Raw genomic sequence first — 22690 nt, 5'->3', positions numbered from 1 at the left:
TGGGCTCCCCCATCATTGAGGTTGGGGATATTTGTGGAACCACCTCCTTCAGTTAGTTGTTTAATTGTCCACCACCATTCATGGCTGGATGTGGCAGGACTGCAAAGCTTAGTTATGACCTGTTGGTTATGGGATCGCTTAGTTCTGTCTATCGCATCCTGCTTACGCAGTTTGGCACACAAGTAGTCCTGTGTTGTAGCTTCACCAGGTTGACACCTCATTTTGAGGTATGCCTGGTGCTGCTCCTGGCATGCCCTCCTGCATTCTTCATTGAACCAGAGTTGGTCTCCTGGCTTGATGATTACGGTAGAGTGGGGAATATGCCGGGCCATGAGGTTACAGATTGTGGTTGAGTACAATTCTGCTGCTGTTGATGGCCCACAGCGCCTCATGGATGTCCAGTTTTGCATTGCTAGATCTGTTAGAAATCTATCCCATTTAACATGATGGTAATGCCACACAACACAATGGACGATATCCTCAATTTGAAGGCGGGACTTGGTCTCCACATGGTCACTCCTACCAATACTGTCATGGACAGATGCATCTGCAGCAGGCAGATTGGTGAGGACGAGGTCAAGTATGTTTTTCCCCTCACCACCTGCCGCATACCTAGTTTAGCAGCTATGTCCTTTAGGACTCGGCCAGCTCAGTCAGTAGTGGTGCTACCGAGCCACTCTTGGTGATGGACATTGAAGTCCCCCACCCATGGTACATTCTGCACCCTTGCCACCATCAGTGCTTCCTCCAAGTGGTGATCAACATGGTGGAGTACTGATTCATCAGCAGAGGGAGGGCAGTAGGTGGTAATCAGCAGGAGGTTTCCTTGCCCATGTTTGGCCTAATACCATCAGACTTCATGGGGTCCGGAGCCGATGTTGAGGACTCCCAGTGCAACTCCCTCCTGACTGTATACCACTCTGCCAGATCTGCCCTGCCAGTGGAACAGGACAAACCCAGGGATGGTGATGGCAGTGTCTGGGACATTGTCTGTAAGGTATGATTCTGTCAGGCTGCTGCTTGACTAGTCTGTGGGACAGCTCTCCCAACTTTGGCATAAGCCCCCAGATGTTAGTAAGGAGGACATTGCCAGGTCAATAGGGCTGAGTTTGTCCGGCCAGTTTCATTGACTTTGTAGCGTTTAAATACAACTGAGTGGCTTGCTGGGCCATTTCGGAGTCAACCACATTGTTATGGGTGTGGAGGCACATGTAGGCCAGACCAGGTAAGGACAGCAGATTTCCTTCCCTAAAGGGCATTAGTGAACAAGATGGGTTTTTACAACAATCGACAATGGCCATGACTATCATTAGACTAGGTTTTAATTCCAGATTTATTAATTGAATTCAAATTCCACTTTCTGCTATGGTGGGATTCGAACCCATGTCCCCAGAGCAACACCCTGGATCTCAGGGTTACCAGTCCAGTCACAATACCACTACGCCACCACCTCCCCAGTTGTAGGCATTCTCCTAATAATAAAAACTGGCAGGATTAAATGTAATCTACATAGCACATACCTTGTATTACTGAGGCGTTTGTTTCTTTCGTGCTATTATGTTTTCTGGAGAGAGCCCAGAAGGGGAAGATAGGAAAACAAAAACTTCTGTGTTCATTTCAATGGTGGCCTGTTTGTTTTAGTAACATTCTGTAAAGTTTTGCAATTCATCCCCTCTCCATTCTCACCATTGTCAATACTGATTTGAATGCTGCAGTTTGACCAGAATAAATGTCATATTCTAAACATAGTCCTTGAAGCAATACAGTCTTGTTATGATAAATATAAAACAACTGTTGAAACTGAAACAGTTTAAAAAAGAAAAGTGGGCAAGTATCTATTGGTGGGATGGGGTGGGATGGGGTGAGGGATGCGGATAGCAGGGAATATATTGAAATTTCTGCCTTTGCTAATTTTAATTTTGGTGTGAATGTCCAATAATCGTGCAAATTTTTTGCTAAAATTGATGACACAATTTTACCCCCTGATTGAGAATGGAATTGGTGGATAGGGAGCATTGTAGGTTGAGATCAGTGACTGTACATGGGCAATAGTTCCTGCTCTGTTGAGCCAGTTCCCGGCAGGAAACTGTGGTAAATACTTCATTGAGGCCTGGGAAATAAAATAGCCTGGGTTGTTTCCTTGATGAAAGGGAGTTTTGCGTGGACATTAGCCTGAGTCACAGCCCCTTATGAGGAGGACTGTGGGTGGGAGTAAGGATTGGGATGGGCCTGATGCTGGAGAAGAATTAGAGGAAAGGTGGCCTGGCTCGGTGAGGGGCAAAAAGGGAGAGCAGGCTCACGAAGACTGCTTTTGCCCATAAAACTGTACCTGATCAAGAATAAGCACCTGCAAAATAGTGGGAAAGAAAACTAGAAAAAAGTAGCACTTGATTCTTATAGACAACAAATACCATGGACTCTTTAAAGAATGCAAGCAAAATGATTAGCATAATGCTTTAATCTGTAATTACAAACACCAGAGGAAACATTCATTTCAACCTTATGTTAATTTTAATAAGATAGAGGTGAGAACAAAAGGGTTTAAAATCAACTTTCTTTGAATATGGCTTTACTAACAAATAACAATGAACAACAGAAGATTTTTATGTCCACAGTATTTCAATGATGGAACTAAAATGTACCAATGTCCTGAAATTGTTAAGTAAGTCCTCCTCTGAGCTTGGAAAGCAATGTGATTTCATCCAACAGCTGCCTGCCCTTTGGTAGCCAACAGCAAGAAAAGAAGGGATTGATTGATCAGCACTCATACCAAACATATGATCTTGCACAAGTCTGATTGAATTAACAGAACAATGCTTGTTCTAAGGTGATGAATGTGCATTTGTGGACCATGTCTGGGGTCAGACCAAGTCTTGGTCACAATGTGTTTGTTCATCCAGCAGGACAATGGATCAAGACCTATTGCTTTGAACCCACACATTGTGTTGATATGCTGGCTGTAGGAAAGCGTGAGTGTACTAAATCTAGATGCCTTCTACTACAGTACCACAGGGAATCATTATTGATGTGAGTCACCATATGAGGAGGCTGCTGCTAACTTAATGGCATAGCCAAGCTTTTTAGTGCCCCTTGGAGATCATTACATTAAAATGCCTGTTTGTTAAATAAAAAGAAAAATCCAGTTTTTTGTCTGCTACAGTAGGTTTCATATAAAGGATCGTCACATAATCTTAATGTTTAAGACTTATTGGAAGAGAATTTTTAACAACTACCAAATGTTTGTTAGCACTTGCAGCATACACCAGAAGCTAATGATGCCGAATTATACCCAAATATTTAAGGTCAACCAAGGGAGAAAAAAATATAATTGCATACTGAATGAGTTCAGCTGAACAACATTACTTTTAAAGTAAATTATGAGCACAAAACTGTATGTTTATAAAGTTGTTGGGATGAGGAATGAGGAATAGATGTATTGCAAGTATTTGATATTTGGAGTTGCTTACAATGGTCTTTTAGAGACAGTTCATTTATTTAATCGATGTATTCAGTTGGTTTAAAGTAAGCTTTGTACAATATAACTAATGTCATTCAAGAATAATTCTAATTCAAGCAGAGTTACAATGCACCAAAACAAAATCCCATTCATCACTGTAGCAAGTTTCCAATCCAGCCTTCCTTATACAATGTCATGTTCCAAGTATAAAATGTTACTAAATGATCCAGTTTTGAATGCTCAACGTAGAGCAGAGGTAAATGAATTGCTGTTCCATTTAACCTAGAGATGATAACATACTAAGTGATAGCTTGATCACATGCATAAAATATAAATTTTTCTAATATGTAATAAATTATGACAGTGGCAGTTGATTGACTGAAAAAATAATTGGTATCAAAGATTTGTTGTTTAATTTCCGGTTTATCGAAATCCTAATCCAAGTTCAAATTATATTGGCAAACTCGGGTGAGGGTCCGTTTATCCTAAAGAAACCCCTTCAATTTATCTGCATGGCCTTAGGTGTGTGTGTATATATTTATATATTAGTAAAACACAGTAGAAAATAAATAGTTGGTAAAGTGAGGGAGCATTTTTCTGCTGGCATACAGAACATTTATTAACAGTTTTTGTCCTCATCTTCTTGACGTCTATTTTTAATACTGCTGGTGCTTCTGAATTTCTGGGATATAGGTTTATGCTATTAATACTATTTGGCCAAAAATGAAAGGTGTCCTGTCTGAAACTCTCAGGATTTTGCTGACAAATAAGCAGTGGTCTAAAAACAGATGTGCACAGTGGGTTATAAATTCTGAAGGAAATACACACAATAGTCACATAGATAAAGCAAGCAATCGGTTGAACATTAATAGGGGTAATTTTCTGAGGCTTCATTAGTTGCACAGAACGTTGCTTTCATTGATCTCACCAAATCCTTTGACCTCGTCAGCAGATGTGGTCTCTTCAGACTACTAGCAAAGATCGGATGTCCACCAAAGCTACTAAGTATCATCACCTCATTCCATGACAATATGAAAGGCACAATTCAGCATAGCGGTGCTTCATCAGACCCCTTTCCTATCCTAAGTGGTGTCAAACAGGGCTGTGTTCTTGCACCTACACTGTTTGGGATCTTCTTCTCCCTGCTGCTCTCACATGTGTTCAAGTCTTCAGAAGAAGGAATTTTCCTCCACAAGATCAGATGGCAGGTTATTCAACCTTGCCCATCTAAAAGCGAAGACCAAAGTACGGAAAGTCCTCATCAGGGAATTCCTCTTTGCTGACGATGCTGCATTAACATCCCACACTGACGAGTGTCTGCAGAGACTCATCGACAGGATTGTGGCTGCCTACAACGAATTTGGCCTAACCATCAGCCTCAAGAAAACGAACATCATGGGACAGGACGTCAGAAATGCTCCATCCATCAATATCGGTGACCACGCTCTGGAAGTGGTTCAAGAGTTCACCTACCTAGGCTCAACTATCACCAGTAACCTGTCTCTCGATGCAGAAATCAACAAGAGCACAGGAAAGGCATCCACTGCTATGTCCAGATTGGCCAAGAGAGTGTGGGAAAATGGCGCACTGACACGGAACACAAAAGTCCGAGTGTATCAAGCCTGTGTCCTCAGTACCTTGCTGTACGGCAGTGAGGCCTGGACAATGTATGTCAGCCAAGAGCGACGTCTCAATTTATTCCACCTTTGCTGCCTCCGGAGAATCCTTGGCATCAGGTGGCAGGACCGTATCTCCAACGCCGAAGTCCTCGAGGCGACCAACATCCCCAGCATATACACCCTACTGAGCCAGCGGTGCTTGAGATGGCTTGGCCATGTGAGCCGCATGGAAGATGGCAGGATCCCCAAGGACACTTTGTACAGCGAGCTCGTCACTGGTATCAGACCCATCGGCCGTCCATGTCTCCGCTTTAAAGACATCCGCAAACGTGACATGAAGTTCTGTGACATTGATCACAAGTTATGGGAGTCAGTTGCCAGTGATCGCCAGAGCTGGCAGACAGCCATAAAGACGGGGCTAAAGCGTGGCGAGTCGAAGAGACTTAGCAGTTGGCAGGAAAAAAGACAGAAGCGCAAAGGGAGAGCCAACTGTGTAACAGCCCCGACAACCAATTTTATCTGCAGTGCCTGTGGAAGAGTCTGTCACTCTAGAATTGGCCTTTATAGCCACTCCAGGTGCTGCTTCACAAACCACTGACCACCTCCAGGCACTTACCCATTGTCTCTCGAGACAAGGAGGCCAAAGAAGAAGATGATTAGTTGCACAGAACCTTGCTAGACATGAACACAGCTCAGAGATGGGACAGTAAAGGCAATTTCAGCAAGTTTGCAATCCCAGTGCAGGGCTCACTCAATGGGAACACATGCCCAAGAGAGAAATAGCACAACATAGGATGGACTGTTCAAATCTATACACTTGACATGGACCCTTATACATCAGACGTATATTAAAAATGAGAACATAGAGATTAGCGGGTCATACTGAAGTTTCCAAGGACCACTGATCGCTGATCTTAAATTCTCATTCGGTGCTCCTGCTTCAGAAAACTTCTTAGTGGGTACACAAATTCATGAAATCTACTTTTACAGACCAAATTCTCTGACCTTCATTTGCTGCTAGAGAGCCTCTTATTAGTGGTGGAGCATCATAAAATTGCGCCTAATGTTTTACCTTCAAAAGCCTACAGTCTCAGATGCTAGGCAGCAGCAGTTGCAAATCTCTGTAATCTTTGGTGACATGTTTTCATTGATGCTAACTAGCACTCTTTTTCCTCATGTTATTGATGAATACTTCATGTGAGTTAGGAAAATTCTTTTAAGACCAGCATTTGCCTGTTATTATATTTTGATGGCTCATGCACTGTATAAACCTAAATTTGCATTTCTTCTGATTTGGGAAACTTCAGATGACATCAAAAATAAAATTTATCCAGCAAGATTTGTGACCCCACAACCACATGCCTTTTTAGAAATCTAGGAGAGGAATGTTCAGTATTCAAATAAACACTATGTGAAGCACAGTCTACTTTCCTCTAAAATTTGCAAGTGGGTGGTGGCGGCAGACTGGCTGGAAGTGTTTTCATTATACAGCCCGGTAATTTGCTGAGCACTATCTAACCTGTAGGCAGGCCTCTGGGGAGCTGTGTGCACTGACAGCTCAGTTTGAATTGATGAGGAATGCAGGGTGCCAGTGTCAGAGAGCTATGCTGACTGCAACACTCTGCCTGCAATGATTTCTGAAGAACCAAGTTGCCTTAATGCCCTGAGGATTGTCTCCATATGGATTGAAGAGTTCACAGAAACAACCTGTTTTGAAGGTATTCTGCATTATTCACATCAGTTCTGTTTAAATTGAGGTGCCAGTGTTATGACTGATTCTATTTCATGGGTTTTTATTCCAGTGCAATCCGTGTTGTACAGTTTTTAAAATCTGTTTCTCTATCCTTCCATAGTGTGAATAGAGGAGTGTTCAGGGGCATGTAACATGTTGTTTTATGTATTATTTTTCCCGGAGTGCCAGATAGTTCAAATTTCAGGGTCAGGATTTTCCGCTGGCGTTACATTAGTTCCTTGGGATAATTCTAGTAGGTGGCATCAGAAAATCAGATGGGGAACTATTCCATTAGTTCTCCAGAAACTCCACCAATTCCCCCGGAAATGTTGAGGGATGTAGTCTGCATCTGCTCAAATATGGGTAGGTGTGTTTAAAAAGATGTGCAAATGACATGAATAGGTCATACATTGTTTTTCTGGTCATTTTTGCTGGCAATCAGGGGTATTAATGGTGGTCCAGGGTTGCTAGGGAGGCAGGGGGAGGATTTAAAATGTAAAAGGTCACCTTGCAGGATAACTGGACACAACAGAATTTTTTTAAACTTTTTGTTTTACGTTTTGGGCCAGCTTTTGTCATGTTACACTGTGGCAGGAGGCTCAAACCTGTCATAGCGTACTTCCAACTTAGGCAAACTTTCTGACAGAGGTAGGAAACATGTCAGGGGCCTGCTGCAAACAATTTTAAATTACATAGAATTATATAGAATGTACAGAACAGAAACAGGCCATTTGATCCAACCAGTCCATGCTGGTGTTTGTGTTTCACTCGAGCCTCCTCGCATCTTTCCTCATCTAACTCTGTCAGCATAACCTTCACTTCCCTTCTTCCCCATCTGCTATTCCAGCTTCCCTTTAAATCGATCCATACGATTCACCTCAGTTACTCCCTGCGTTAGAGAGTTCCACATTCTCACCACTTTCTGAGTGAAGAATTCCCTGCTTGATTTCTTGGTGATTATCTTGTACTAGTCTTACTCTGAAAGTCAGCCAAGGTGAGGAGTGCAGTTGTGGAACAGTTTTAAGACCCTACCAAGTTTATGTTAGGGTATTTCCAGATTGAAAATCCCACTTCATGTTTTATTTAGTACTGTAAGAATTTGCAACCTCATCATAAGAACATAAGAAATAGGAGCTGGAGTAGACCATTCGGTCTCTTGACTCTGCTGCGCCATTCAATAAGATCATGGCTGATCCTGTACCTTAGCTCCACCTTCCTGCACTATCCCCAAATCACTTAATTCCCTTAGTACCCAAAAATCTGTCAATCTCTGTCTTGAATATACACAAAAACTGAGCATCCACTGCTCTCTGGGGTAGAGAATTTCAAAGATTCACAACCCTTTGAGTGAAGAAATTTCTCCTCATCTCAGTTCTAAGACTGTGACCCTGTGGTCTAGATTCCCCAACCAGGGGAAACATTTGCTCAGCATCTACCCTGTCAAGCCCCATAAGAATTTTATATGTTTCAATGAGATCAGCCCTCATTCTTCTAAACTCCAGGGAATATAGGCCTAGTCTACTCAATCTCTCTCCATAAGACAATACCCTCATCCCAGGAACCAGTCTAGTGAACCTTCATTGCACTCTTTACTCTTATACTCCAATCCATTTGTAACAAAAGATAACATACCATTTGCCTTCCTAATCGCTTGCTGTATTTGCATGTTAACCTTCTGTGATTCATATGCAAGGCCACCCAGGTCCCTCTGAATGCAAATGTTTCCCAGTCTGTCATCATTTAAAAATATTCTGCTTTATTATTTTTTCTACCAAAGAGGATAACTTTACACTTCTCAACATTGTATGCCATCTGCCATGCTCTTGCCCGCTCACCCAATCTGTCTTTATCCCTCTGCAGTCTCTTTGTGTCCTCCTCACCACTTAATTTCTTACCTTAGTATCATCAGCAAACTTGGATATATTGCACTCGGTCTACTCATCTGTCATTAATATAGATTTTAAATAGCTGAGGCCTAAGTACTGATCCTTGTGGTTCCCTGCTACTTAGTCTTGTCAACTTGAAAATGTCCCAGTTAATCCTGTCTCTGTTTTCTTTCCATTAACCAATCCTCAATCCATGCTAATATATTACCTCAAATCCACTGAGCCCTAATTTTGTGTAATGATCTCTTTGTGGCATCTTATGGATTGCTTTTTGAAAATCTAAATATAGTACATCCATAGGTCCCCCTTATTTTAGCTTTTATTAGTAGGGGGATCGAGTTTCGGAGCCACGAGGTCATGCTGCAGCTGTACAAAACTCTGGTGAGACCGCACCTGGAGTATTGCGTGCAGTTCTGGTCACCGCATTATAGGAAGGATGTGGAAGCTATGGAAAGGGTGCAGAGGAGATTTACTAGGATGTTGCCTGGTATGGAGGGAAGGTCTTACGAGGAAAGGCTGAGGGACTTGAGGTTGTTTTCGTTGGAGAGAAGGAGGAGGAGAGGTGACTTAATAGGGACATATAAGATAATCAGAGGGTTAGATAGGGTGGATAGTGAGAGTCTTTTTCCTCGGATGGTGATGGCAAACACGAGGGGACATAGCTTTAAGTTGAGGGGTGAGAGATATAGGACAGATGTTAGAGGTAGTTTCTTTACTCAGAGAGTAGTAGGGGCGTGGAACGCCCTGCCTGCAACAGTAGTAGACTCGCCAACTTTAAGGGCATTTAAGTGGTCATTGGATAGACATATGGATGAAAATGGAATAGTGTAGGTCAGATGCTTTCACAGGTCGGCGCAACATCGAGGGCTGAAGGGCCTGTACTGCGCTGTAATGTTCTAATTCTAATTCTTATCCATCCTAATAGTTTTATCCTTCAAAGATTCTTAACAGATTTGTCAAAACATGATTTTCCTTTCATAAATCCATGTTGACTCTGCTTAATCATATTATGATTTTCTAAGTGCTCTGTTACCATATCCCTAATAATGGATTATGTTTAGCTAACTGGCCTACAGTGCCCCATTTTCTCTCTTCCTCCTTTTTTAAATGGCGAGGTCACGTTTGCTACCTTCTAATCCTTGGGAATTGTTCTAGAATCTAAGGAATTCTGGAAGATCAAAACCAGTGTATTCACTATTTCTGCAGCTACCTCTTTTAAAACCCAAGGATGTAGGTTGTCAGGTCCAGGAGTTATGTCACCACATAGTCCCATTAATTTCTCCAGTACTATTTCTTTAATTATTATCAATTAAATTCGTCCTTCTTGCTAGACCCTTGGTTTCCCTATTATTTCCAGAATGTTTTTTGTGCCTTCTACTGTGAAGACAGATAAAAAATATTTGTTTAATATCTCTGCCATTTCCTTATTCCTCACTATAATTTCACCTGTCTCTGCCTCAAATGGGCCCACATTTACTTTCACTAACCTCTTCCTATTTACATACCAATAGAAACATTTATAGTCCGTTTTTATCTCTTGCTACTCTGTCCTCATTCTCTTTCCTCATCGATTTCTTGGTCCTTCTTTGCTGAATTCTAAAATCTTCCCAATCCTCAGGTTTACCACACTTTTTGGAAACATTATAAGCCTCTTCCTTTGATCTGATGCTGTCTTTAATTCCTTTTGTTAGCCACAGTTGGATCACTTTTTTTTTTAAAGGATTGTATATTTTTTGCAAATTATGTATTAATTTTTTAAATGCTAGCCGTTGCTTGTCTACCATCATATCTTTTAATGTAGTTTCTCAATCTATCTTAGCCAACTCACCCCTCATACCCGCATCGTTTGCTTTGTTTAGATTTAAGAACCCAATTTCAGCCTTCAGTAAATCACTTTCAAACTTGATATAAAATTCTATCATAATATTGTCACTCTTCCCTAGAGGCCCCTTTCTACAAGGTCATTAATTAACCCTTTCTCATTGCATAATACTAGATCCAAAAATAGCCTGTACTCTAGTTGGTTCCTCAGTTTACTGATGTAGAAAACTATATTGTATACATTCCATGAACTCATCTTCCACACTATTACTGCAAATTTGGTTTGCCCAGTCTATTAAAGTCCCCCATGATTACTGTATTAGCATTATTAAATGCAGCTCTAATTTCCTGATGCCAATCATGTCAAGTTTAAATGTATTTTCTAAAACCTACCAGAGAGCTAGTGCTTCCATTGGTAAAGGAACAGAGCAGTGGAGGCCAGGAGGATCCAGGATTGATCTCTCATCTGTACTGATTAGCTCTGACACTATAATCAAACTGAGTACAAGTGGACTAGGAATAAAGAGAGCGGGGGATTAGCTGAAGTTCCCACCCCTGATCACTAACCAGTGATTCCACAGGGAAATACGCATGAGTGGCTGTGTGGTGAAGAAACGTGTCTAGTTTTGGTTGTGTATGTACCTCCTCCTTCCCCCACCACCTTCCCTGCCTCCACCATCCACTCTAGTAGAGTTACCTGCAAACATTGCCAAACTACTTGGGGAAATAGCCACACACTAAAACAGCAGAGTCCTGCATAAGTCTTTAGGAGAGGAAGAGGAGAAATTAAAAATAAAGTAGAGGTAAACTTTTCTGCATTGCAATAAGAATATTAGCAATACTATACTCTGGGCTAACTTTGTGAGTTAACATATGCTTGGTCAGTGTGATCTCCCAAACTGATTTTGATCACCAGAGATAGACAGTGGTTTTTCACATCGAGGATCAAGGTTCAAACCCAGCTCAGACTGACGGATGAAAGTTTTCTCCATTTCCTGATTGTAAGGGTCCTACATGAAATGACTTTAGCCACAGGAACGGTAGTAAGTCATTCAGATCTTGAGCTTGTTTGTCCTTCAGTTTCAGTTGAACCCTTAATGGGTACAAAACTGCACTGATTACCATTATATTGAACTCAGAGGGATATAAGATGGGAAATGAAGAACTGTCACACTTGTTTTTTATTCATTCATGGGATGTGGGCGTCACTGGCTATGCCAGCATTTATTGCCCATCCCTAATTGCCCTTGAGAAGATGGTGGTGAGCTGCCTTCTTGAACCGCTGCAGTCCATGTGAGGTAGGCACACCCACAGTGCTGTTAGGAACAGAGTTCCAGGATTTTGACCCAGCGACAGTGAAGGAACGGCGATATAGTTCCAAGTCAGGATGGTGTGTGACTTGGAGGGGAACTTGCAGGTGATGATGTTTCCCATGCATCTGCTGCTCTTGTCCTTCGAGGTGGTAGAATTCGCGTGTTTGGAGCCTTGCTGCATTGCTGCAGTGCATCTGGTAGATGGTACACACTGCTGCCACTGTGCGTCGGTGGTAGAGGGAGTGAATGTTTGTGCATGGTGTCAATCAAGCGGGCTGCTTTGTCCTGGATGGTGTCGAGCTTCTTGAGTGTTGTTGGAGTTGCACCCATCCAGGCAAGTGGAGAGTATTCCATCACACTCCTGACTTGTGCCTTGTAGATGGTGGACAGGCTTTGGGGAGTCAGGAGGTGAGTTACTCGCCGCAGGATTCCTAGCCTCTGACTTGCTCTTGTAGACACGGTATTTATATGGCTACTCCAGTTCAGTTTCTGGTCAATGGTAGCCCCTAGGATGTTGATAGTGGGGGATTCAGCGATGGTAATGCCACTGAATGTCAAGGGGAGATGGTTAGATTCTCTCTTGTTTGAGATAGTCATTGCCTGGCACTTGTGTGGCACGAATGTTACTTGCCATTTATCAGCCCAAGCCTGGATATTGTCCAGGTCTTGCTGCATTTCTACATGGACTGCTTCAGTATTTGAGGAGTCGCGAATGGTGCTGAACATTGTGCAATCATCAGCAAGCATCCCCACTTCTGACCTTATGATAGAAGGAAGATCATTGATGAAGCAGCTGAAGATGGTTGGGTCGAGGACACTACCCTGACGAACTCCTGCAGTGATGTCCTGGAGCTCAGCTGTTTGACCTCCAACAAGCACAGCCATCTTCCTTTGTGCTAGGTATGACTCCAACCAGGAGAGAGTTTTCCCCCTGATTCCCATTGACTCCAGTTTTGCTAGGGCTCTTTGATGCCATTCTCGGTCAAATGCTGCCTTGATGTCAAGGGCAGTCACTCTCACCTCACCTCTTGAGTTCAGCTCTTTTGTCCATGTTTGAACCAAGGCTGTAATGAGGTCAGGAGCTGAGTGACCCTGGCTGAACCTGTTGAGACTCGGGCTGTGGGTCAAAGTAGTGCTAACATTCCCCTCACCTGGATGAGAATAAATAAATATTTATTTATTTATTGTTTAGCCAAGTGTCTGATATGCATAGACACTCAACACTGCGTTTAAGAGTCTTCAAGCCAAGCAACTGAAAAGTCTGCACAAATAGTGTTTCTGTTAGCCTGATATGGAGTGTGCACTCTTTTCCTGTCGGGAACATCACACTTGTCTAAACCAGAGCGTTCAACGGTAGCTTGGCAAGCAGTACTGATTTAGTTTAGTTTGGCAAAAATGTGCAGCTATTAGGGCATTAGTTTTCAGGGTTAGCAGGAGCCAAGTGGAAAGATTCCCTCTCTTCTGTGACTGGCCTATTGCATAGGTCCCATTAACATGCTAGATTGACTGGTCAATCAACAACAGTGCCTGGGCCAAAATCAGAGCACAAAAAGGTCAGACAAATGCTTATTATTAAAAAAAATCAAAGGAAGAGAAGATCTATGGGGAGAAAGCTAAAATTGTAAGATGATCTGAATGGTTTAATTAAAGAGATATTTCCATAATTATGTGATCTTTTGGCCTCCTTCTGTGCTTTAAGTTTCTGTGGCTGTATCAATCCTGGTACAGAGCTTTTCATGTCAGCGATGCATATTGGAAGTTTGGGATATGGTCCCATGATTTTTTTGTCCATTAATTTTAATGAGTAAAAATCATGGGGGTGGTGGTTAAGAGTGCTGAGTGCAAATAAAGTCAAAAAACACAGTACAATTTTTGATTTTATATATAGGGATATAGAGTACAGAGGCAATGATGAATGTATACAAAACATTGGTTAGGTTACAGTTAGAATACAGTGTACTGTTTTACACACCTCTTTATAGACAGGATATTAAAACCCTAGAGAGCATTCAGCATAGATTCACCAGGATGATGCAGCAATGGAACACCATAGTTATGAGGTGAGATTTATGATACTGGAATTGTTAGAGCAAAAACGGCTAAGAGGTGATTCTGTAAAAGTTATGAAAGATTTTAAGAGTGAATAGGAAGACTTCTTAGTTAAATTTGGAGAATCTCACATAAAAGAAGGAAAATGTTTCCCAGCTTCATTTATGTGTTTGAAGTAATATATAAGGACTAACATGTTTGAATGCCAAGTCATTACTATTGATATTCTGAAGCTTTGCTGAAATTCAGTTCATGTATTTTGAGGGAAGATACTCATTAAATCAGAAACACCAATGACGTTACCACTTCGGAATGGACAATTCCTTCTTCAATTTTCCATTTATCACTGTACAGTGAAATAGTCCAAAAGAACAGAATACTGTTAATTTTAATAGTTCCCAAAGTTTATACTAATTAAGTTTTGGAATGTTAGCAAATAATTGATCCATGTTTGACATACAGGACTCCTAATGTTCTGAATGCCAATTTAAAAACTGTCTGATGCAATTCCTAAAGTGAATTTAATGAGCAAATGTAAATGAATAACTGGTCCTGTCCAAAAATATTTGCCTTTGGTATTTTTATTCCTGAATTTGAACTTTGAAACTGTCCTCATATTCAGGTATAAGTGGTGGGCTAAAATAAAAATGAAAAAGCTGGAAACACTCAGCAGGTTAAGCAGCATTTATGGAGAGAGAAACAGAGTTAATCGCCAGAATTTTACTCTCATCGGACGGGAGCCGTGCACTGATGGAAAAGTCCCGCTTCTGCCTGGTGTGGGGATTCAGACTGCATTTTAGGGTCCCCAGGCCCTGAATTGGTCTGAGGCGGGACTTCAACCTCATTGAGGCAGGAGGTCTCACCTAATGGAGCTGCTGGCCAATCAGTGGGCCGGCAGCTCTTAGTCCCAGCAGCGCCATCGGGAGCGGTGGCCACTTCTGGGACTGCAACCCAGCTTCAAGAAGAAGAGGAAGGTCGGGCTCCGGCGAGGCAAGGGTAGTCGATTAGGGGGATGGGGGTGCGGTGGGGGGGGGGGCGTCTTGGGCGTTGGGAGTGGTTCGGGCATTGGGGGAGGCCCTCCATCGGGCACAGGGTGCCTCATCAGGAGGGCCCCCACTCCAGGGCATCGGAAAGCCATTTACTTTTAACACAAAAACAAGAAATGCTGGATTCACTCAGCAGGTCTGGCAGCATCTGTGGAAAGAGAAGCAGAGTTAACGTTTCGGGTCAGTGACCCTTCTTCGGAACTGACAAATATTAGAAAAGTCACAGATTATAAACAAGTGAGGTGGGGGTTGGGCAAGAGATAACAAAGGAGAAGGTGCAGATTGGACCAGGCCACATAGCTGACCAAAAGGTCACGGAGCAAAGGCAAACAATATGTTAATGCCCAACCCCCACCTCACTTGTTTATAATCTGTGACTTTTCTAATATTTGTCAGTTCCGAAGAAGGGTCACTGACCCGAAACGTTAACTCTGCTTCTCTTTCCACAGATGCTGCCAGACCTGCTGAGTGAATCCAGCATTTCTTGTTTTTGTTTCAGATTTCCAGCATCCGCAGTATTTTGCTTTTATTTACTTTTAACAGGTGGCTTTTCTTGTGCCTGGGCCGCTTGCTTGCCAATGGTAAAATCCCCGTGGCAGTGGGCAGAGGCCCTTAAGTGGCCGTTAACTGGCCACTTAAGGGCCTTGATAGGCCTGGGGCTGGCGGGCCGTTTCTTGCAGCCACCGCCCAGCATAAAATGGCAGCAGAGGCTGGAGCGGGTCGGGAAGGGCACCCCTACCCCCCAATCCATTTACACGCCCCCCCCCCACCCCCCCTCCATCATCCTGCTCTTTGAGGGGGGTGTAAAATTCCGGCCAGTGTTTCAGATCCAATGCCTTTCATCGACCTGCTGAGTATTTCCAGCATTTTCTGTCTTTAATTTCAGATTTTCAGCATCCGCAGTATTTTGGTAGGCTGTCGTAGTTGCAAATCCTATTTATGGGATTCACTATTCGGTATGCACTGAATTCTCCTGATTTTTATTTACACACTCTTTTTCTGTGATAGGTCAGAAAATCCTTCACCACAGAAGTGATGTTCTGGAAACTGTTGTCTTGATCAATCCTTCGGATGAGGCAGTGAGCACTGAGGTAAGAGAACAGCAGGAACTGGACAAATAGCAAAGAGCATAAGGGAATGAGATAGTGAAGAGTGTTGAAATGCAACACTGATGTACTATGCTATAGCTTGCTCCCTGTGGGCTTTGTAGGTTGAAAACTGTATAATGCTGTGCAGATGATGTCATAGTGGTAAAGGGATAGAGTTGATATGGTTGGGTTCATATCGCTTTGTGGAGTTTGTAGCATAAGCCCCACATCTGGATTAATAATCATGAGTTCAAATCCCACCATGCCAACATGAGAATTTGAATTCAGTCTTCTAAAAAATTTGGAATAAAAAGACAGTAAAAGTGACCATGAAGCTTCTGGATTGTTCTAAAAACACATCCGGTTCCCTAAAGTCCTTCAGGGAGGAAGCAATTAATAGAGAAGCGATTTTGGTGAGCTTCTCAATTTCCGACTTGAAATCAAAAATAAAACCCTCAGTATTAACAGTCCTTGTTATCCATCCACCACTTCCTTGATTCTACAGTAAAGAACATTGAAACCATCAACCAACCTCTATGTCGTGGACTCTCTGACAATGCAGACTAAGAGGGTGCATGAAAAGAAAGTATGGATCAAGGGCAGGATTTTCTCATAGGCTTCGGGACCCTGGCACTGGGATCAAATGGGGTCCCGAGCCTGCACTTGCTGGGAGCCAGACCAGGGGAGCTATTTTCCGAGAGGCAGCCTCCTAACTGGCTGCTTCCAAGCTCACCGTCCAGTTAAGGGAGGCGGGTGGGTTCCCAATGCTGCTGGCCTAATCACAGGGCCAGCAGCTCTAGAGCCTCGGCAGCCCCACCGAGAGAGCTGGGTGCTGCTAAGGCAGCTAGGGGAACATGAGGATGCCTCAAAATGGAGGTATCCTCGAAGGGGTGAAAATTAATAAATTATTTGAGAAGGGCCAAGCAGGCAGGCTCCTCTGATCAGAGGAAAACCCTGCAGCAGAAGTGTTTGGGCCTTAGGTGTGGCCTTTTCTGCCGGTGGCCTCCTCTGTGGGAGATGAAGCCTCTGGCTCCGATGGCCTTCTGGACTGCCGCAGGGAGACTGCTGCAGGGAGGCTGCCTCCATTAAGCTTAAATGCCATTGAGCACTCGAAATGGCCCCTAATTGGGGCTTTAACTATGAAGATTGGCAGCCCAATGCCATGAAGCCGATCTACCTGATGGCCCACCCCATGGAAACTTCCCTGCCAGTGAGAATTCTGATTCCACTTGCTCATGCCCACTGTCGGCAGATGCACATCACAAATAGACCCCACACATCTGAACAAACCTTTTTGGAAATTTGGGGCAGAATTTTCCCGGTCCCCTGCCTCCATTTCCACCACATTTCATTCTTATTCAAAAGAATTTAAAATACATCAATTGATTTTACATTTCTGAATTGCTAGGATACTGTACAAACTTACAAAAAAAGCACAGCAAAAAATTACTATCAGATTTAGTAGTTTACTTTGTACAAATGGTTTGTACAAATGAGCTATGGCACAGTAACTGCCCATAATTCAGCACAAGTAAGCAATCTTACTTGGGTAACTGATGTGAGGAATGGGGAAAAAATGCCTTAAATTCGAAGGTTGAGGCACGAAGACAGACCTTGAACCTCATCTAGAAATGCTTGATACTGACAGTGGATGCTTGAAATAGGAAGGGTTCCTCAGCGGTAACATCTGTCACCTAGAGTTCAAAAACAGGACCCCAAAGATAGTAATCTCAGGATTCCTCCCAGTGCCAAGTGCCAGTGAGTATAGAGACATGAAAGTAACACAGGTGAATGCATAGCTGGAGAAGTGTCACGGGAGGGAAGCCTTCAGGTTCTTGGGCATTGGGACCAGCTCTGAGGGAGGAGCCACCTGTACAAGATGAATTGGTTGCACTTGAACAGAGCTGGGACTAATGTTTGGTAGGGGGAAGGGAACCAGAAAATAGCAGAGAGGCACAGAAATAAGACTAGAGGTCAGAGATATATAAACAGCAGTAAAATTATAAATACCCCAAAAATTGCAGGGGTTACAGAATCATTACAGTGCAGAAGGAGGTCATTTGGCCCATCGTGTCCTCACTGGCTCTCTGAAAGAGCAATTCCCTCAGTTCCATTCCCTGCCTTCTCCCCGTAACCCTACACATTTTTCCTTTTCATAAAACTGTCTAATTCCCTTTTGAATGCTTCATTTGAACCTGCCTCCACCAAGTTCTCAGGCAGCGCATTCCAGACCTTAACCACTCGCTGTGTGATTAGATTGAGGAAAATGACAAAAATGACGAAAGGAGGTATTAAATTATATTTGCGTCAATGTCCGTAATGCACTAATTAAGTTGCTGAGCTGCAAGCATAGTGGGATTATGATGTGATTGCATTAACGGAGAAGTAGTTCCAACAAGGCAAGGAATGGGTTCATAACATTACCAAATATTCAGTATTAATAAAGAAAGAAAAAGAGGAGGGGGCTTGGCAGTATTGATTAAGGATGATGGTACAGTTCTAAATAGGAAGGATTTACAAGATGCTTCTAGAACTGAATCCATTTGGCTTGAGTTGAGGAACAGAGTGGGAGGTGTTACAGTGCTGGGAGATTTTTTTACACAGTTCGAAACAGTGAGAAGGAGATAGATGAGCAAATTAGTTGGCAAATTTTAAAGGCGTGTAACAAAAATAAAGCAGAATATTAGGAGACTTTGAAGGGTAGGGAAGGAGAGGAATTTCTGATATGTGCACAGGAGAATTTTATCAATCAATATGCCTCCGGCCTAACATGGAAGAAAGCAATTTTAGATCTGGTTCTGGGAAATAAAGTAGGGCAAGTGGAGTGTGGTTGTCCGCCTGGTGCTGGGGTTAAGGACATCTCATCACAGTTGAAAAACAGCTTGAAATGGAGGGTGGGGGGGGTGGGGTGGTGGGTGGGAGAATACCATTGCCAAGGTCCATGGGGGAGTTTGAGTAGCTGAGGTCCAAATTAATTAGTAGAACCTCCAAGGTGAAATGGTGAGGAACTGTGAAATATTAGTGTTCGGAGGGATTGGGTGTCCTTGTACACAAAGCATAGAAGTTGACACGCAGGTATAGCAAACAATTAGGAAAGCAAATGGTATGTGGCCTTTATTGCAAGGGAATAAGAAAGTCTTGCTGCAGTTGTTTAGGGCTTTGGTGAGACCACACCTGGAGTACTATGTACAGTTTGGTCTCCATATCTAAGGAAGGATATACTTGCATTGGAGGCAGTATGGCGAAGGTTCACTAGATTGATTCCTGAGATGAGAGGGTTTTCCTATGACTAGAAAGTAAGTAGAATGGATATATTTGCTGAAGTTTAGAAGAATGAGAGGTGATGTCATTGAAACATATAAGATTCTGAGAGGGCTTGACAGGGTAGATGCTAAGAGGCTGTTTTCCGTAACTGGAAAATCTTGAACTAGGAGGCAAAGTCTCAGAATAAGAGCACTTCAGGACTGAGACAAGGAGAAATTTCTTCACTCAGAGGGTTATGAATCTTTGGAATTCTGTACTCCAGCGGGCTATGGATGCTCATTATTTGAGTATATTCAGTGCTGGGATTGATAGACTTTCAGGCATTAAAGAAAGTAAGGGATATGGGAATTGGGCAAGAAGGTGGAGTTGAGGTCGAAGATCAGCCATGATCTATTTGAGTATTGGATAAAGCTCGAGGGGTGATGTGGCCTACTCCCACGACTGTTGCTCAGGTTATGTACTCATTATATCCCATTGGGCACCTCATGTCACCTCTGAGATGTAATGCAACTGAAGGGGATTCCACTCCCTCAACGCCCAGCTAGTGTGCAACCAGGCACAGCAAATCATTCAAGTCAATGCCTAGTATCCTGGAAACAGTCATAATGCCTTCATCCTGTGGGAATTTGCAATGCCATTTCCATTTGAGCCACCATGACAAACCAAAGAGTGGCTACTGGGCGACAAGAACCATCCACTGATGACATGGCTTATGACTCTGGTGTGCAACCCACACACGCTTGGGCAGCATGCATACAATGAAAGCCATGCTGCCACATGAAATGTGATAGAGCAGATCATTGGTATGCTGAAACAAATGTTTCCACTGTCTGGACCTTTGTGGAGGAGACATATTGTCCTTGGCAGTGCAGATGTCAAGATGCTGTATGCTGCACAACCACGCCATTATTAGGGCACAGCCCTTGCCACCAACTATATGGCAAGAAGGAAGAGAAGAAGGAAATGGAAGAGAGGAGGCAACCTAAACAGTTGCTTTCTGGCCAGGCAGTCTGTGAACAACTCATCCAACTGCGATACCAGAAATCGTAACCCCAATTTCCCATTCATCAGTTAGCTATTTTAGATAGAGTATTGTTCAGCAAAGGTTAATTAATAACCTTTTCTTAAAGTGGCCTCTAGGGAAGGGTGATCATAATATGGTAGAGTTTTATATTGAGTTGGAAAGTCATTTAGTTAAGTCCGAAACTAAAGTCTTAAGTCTGAATAAAGAAAACCTTTAAAGGTAGATAAGGTACATTAAAAGATATCATGATAGATAAGCATTGGCAAACATTTAAGGGATTAATTCATAATTTGCCACAAATATTCATTCCCTTAATAATTAAAAACTCCATGGGAAAGGTGGTCCAACTGTTGCTAACAAGAGAATTTAAAGATAGTTAAAGATAGACTGTTGTGCATCTGGGTGGGACTGCTTTCACCTGGTTCCATTCTTATCTATCTAATCATAGCCAGAAAATCACTTGCTATGGCTTCTCTTCCTGCTCCATCACAGTTACCTCTGGTGTACCCCAAGGACCCCTCCTATTTCTCATCTACATGCTGCCTCTTGGCGACATCATCCCAAAGCACACCTTTAGTTTTCTTGTATGCTGATAGTCAGCTTTACCTCACCGCCACTTCCAACATCCAAACAAAGAACAAAGAAAATTACAGCACAGGAACAGGCCCTTCGGCCCTCCAAGCCTGCGCCGATCCAGATCCTCTAGCTAAACATCCAGGACTGAATGAGCAGAAATTTCCTCCTATTAAATATTGGGAAGACTGAAGCCGTTGTTTTTGGTCCCCACTCCAAGCTCCATTCCCTAGCTACTGACTCCATCCCTCTCCCTGGCAACCATCTGAGATTAAGCCAGTCTGTTTGCAACCTTGACGTCACATTTGACCCCAAGATGAACTTATGACCTCCTATTTGTGCCATCACTAAGACCACCTATTTCCACCTCCGTAATATTGCCCGACTTGACCCAATCTCAGCTCATCTCCTGCTGAAATCCTCATTCATGCCTTTGTTATCTCTAGACTTGACTCCTGGCTGGTCTCCCATATTCTACTCTTTGTAAGCTTGAGGTCATCCAAAACTCTGCTGCCTGTATCTGAAATCACACCAAGTCCCGGTCCCCTATCACCTCTGTGCTCATTGACCTACATTGGCTCCCAATTAAGCAATGTCTTGATTTTAAAATTCTCATCCTTGTTTTCAAATTCGTGCATGGTGTTGTCCTTCCCTATCTCCATATTCTCTTCCAGCCCCACAACCCTCCAAGATATCTGCGCTGCTCTAATTCTGGCCTCTTGTGCATCCCTGATTTTAATCACTCCACCATTGGTGGCCGTGCTTTCTGCTACCTCGGCCCCAAGTTCTGGAATACCCTCCCTAAACCTCTTTACCTTCCATCTCGCTTTCCTCCTTTAAAGCACATCTTAAAACCTACCTCTTGACCAAGCTTTTGGTCATCTGTCCTAATATCTCCTTCTGTGACTCAATGTCATACATTGTTTTATAATGTTCCTGTGAAGCACCTTGGAACATTTTATTATGTTAAAGGCACTATATAAGTACAAGTTGTTATTAAAAGAAGAGATGTATAATGTTGCCAAAAAGAGTAATAAGCCTGGGGATTGGAGGATTTTAGAATTCAGCAAAGGATTACAACAAAAATGATAATGAAGGAGAAAAGAGAATATTAGAATAAACTAGCAAGATACATAAAAATAAATTGTAACGGTTTCTATAGAAAGAGAGGAGTGTAAGTAAACATGGGCCATTAAAGGCAGAGGCAGGAGAAATTATGGTGGAAAATAAGGTAATAGCAGAGAAATTAAACAATACTTTGTGTCTGTCTACTCGGTAGAAGATACAAAAAACATTCGAGTAATAGTGGGAAACCAAGGGTCTAGTGAGAATGAGGAACTTAAACAAATTAGTATTTGTAAAGAAATAGTACTGGAGAAATTAATGGCAACAAATCCCACCTTGATTCTAATCTTCCATAATTCCTTAGATTCTAGAAGAGTCCCCATGGATTGGAAGATAGCAAACAGAATCCTGCTATTCAAGAAAAGAGGGAGATAGAAAACAAGGAACCATAGGCCAGTTAGCCTGATATCAATAGTAGGGAAAATGCTAGAATCTATTATTAGATGTGTTAACATTGTGAAATGTGTACAAAGGCACCCAGTTCCTTCTGAATACCATCACTTCTCAGTCGTTCACCATTTACAAAAGATTCTGCTTTTCTATTTCCTACCATGGTAACAGGACACTTAAGAAAATCATAATCTGAATAGTCAGAGTCAGCATCGTCTTATGAAAGGGAAATCATTTCAATAAATTCAATAGAGTTTTTGAGGAAGTAACTAGTAGGGTGGAAGTCGTGTATTTGGATATTCA

At 42.6% G+C, this 22690-nt stretch overlaps 1 protein-coding gene across 1 annotated transcript in view; it reads left to right on the top strand.

The window, feature by feature from the left end:
• Positions 1-22690, top strand: part of map1b (microtubule-associated protein 1B) — a 165655-nt gene that overhangs the window by 100800 nt on the left and 42165 nt on the right. The window contains exon 3 of the mRNA XM_068029566.1: positions 15932-16014. Coding sequence (XP_067885667.1) covers positions 15932-16014 — 83 coding nt within the window. The remainder of the gene's footprint in view (positions 1-15931; positions 16015-22690) is intronic.

The sequence above is a fragment of the Heterodontus francisci genome, chromosome 4 (genome assembly GCF_036365525.1).
Source record: "Heterodontus francisci isolate sHetFra1 chromosome 4, sHetFra1.hap1, whole genome shotgun sequence".
Lineage (NCBI taxonomy): Eukaryota > Metazoa > Chordata > Chondrichthyes > Heterodontiformes > Heterodontidae > Heterodontus > Heterodontus francisci.
The sequence above is the reverse complement of the archived record's forward strand: the minus strand, read 5'-3'. Positions and strand labels throughout refer to the sequence as shown.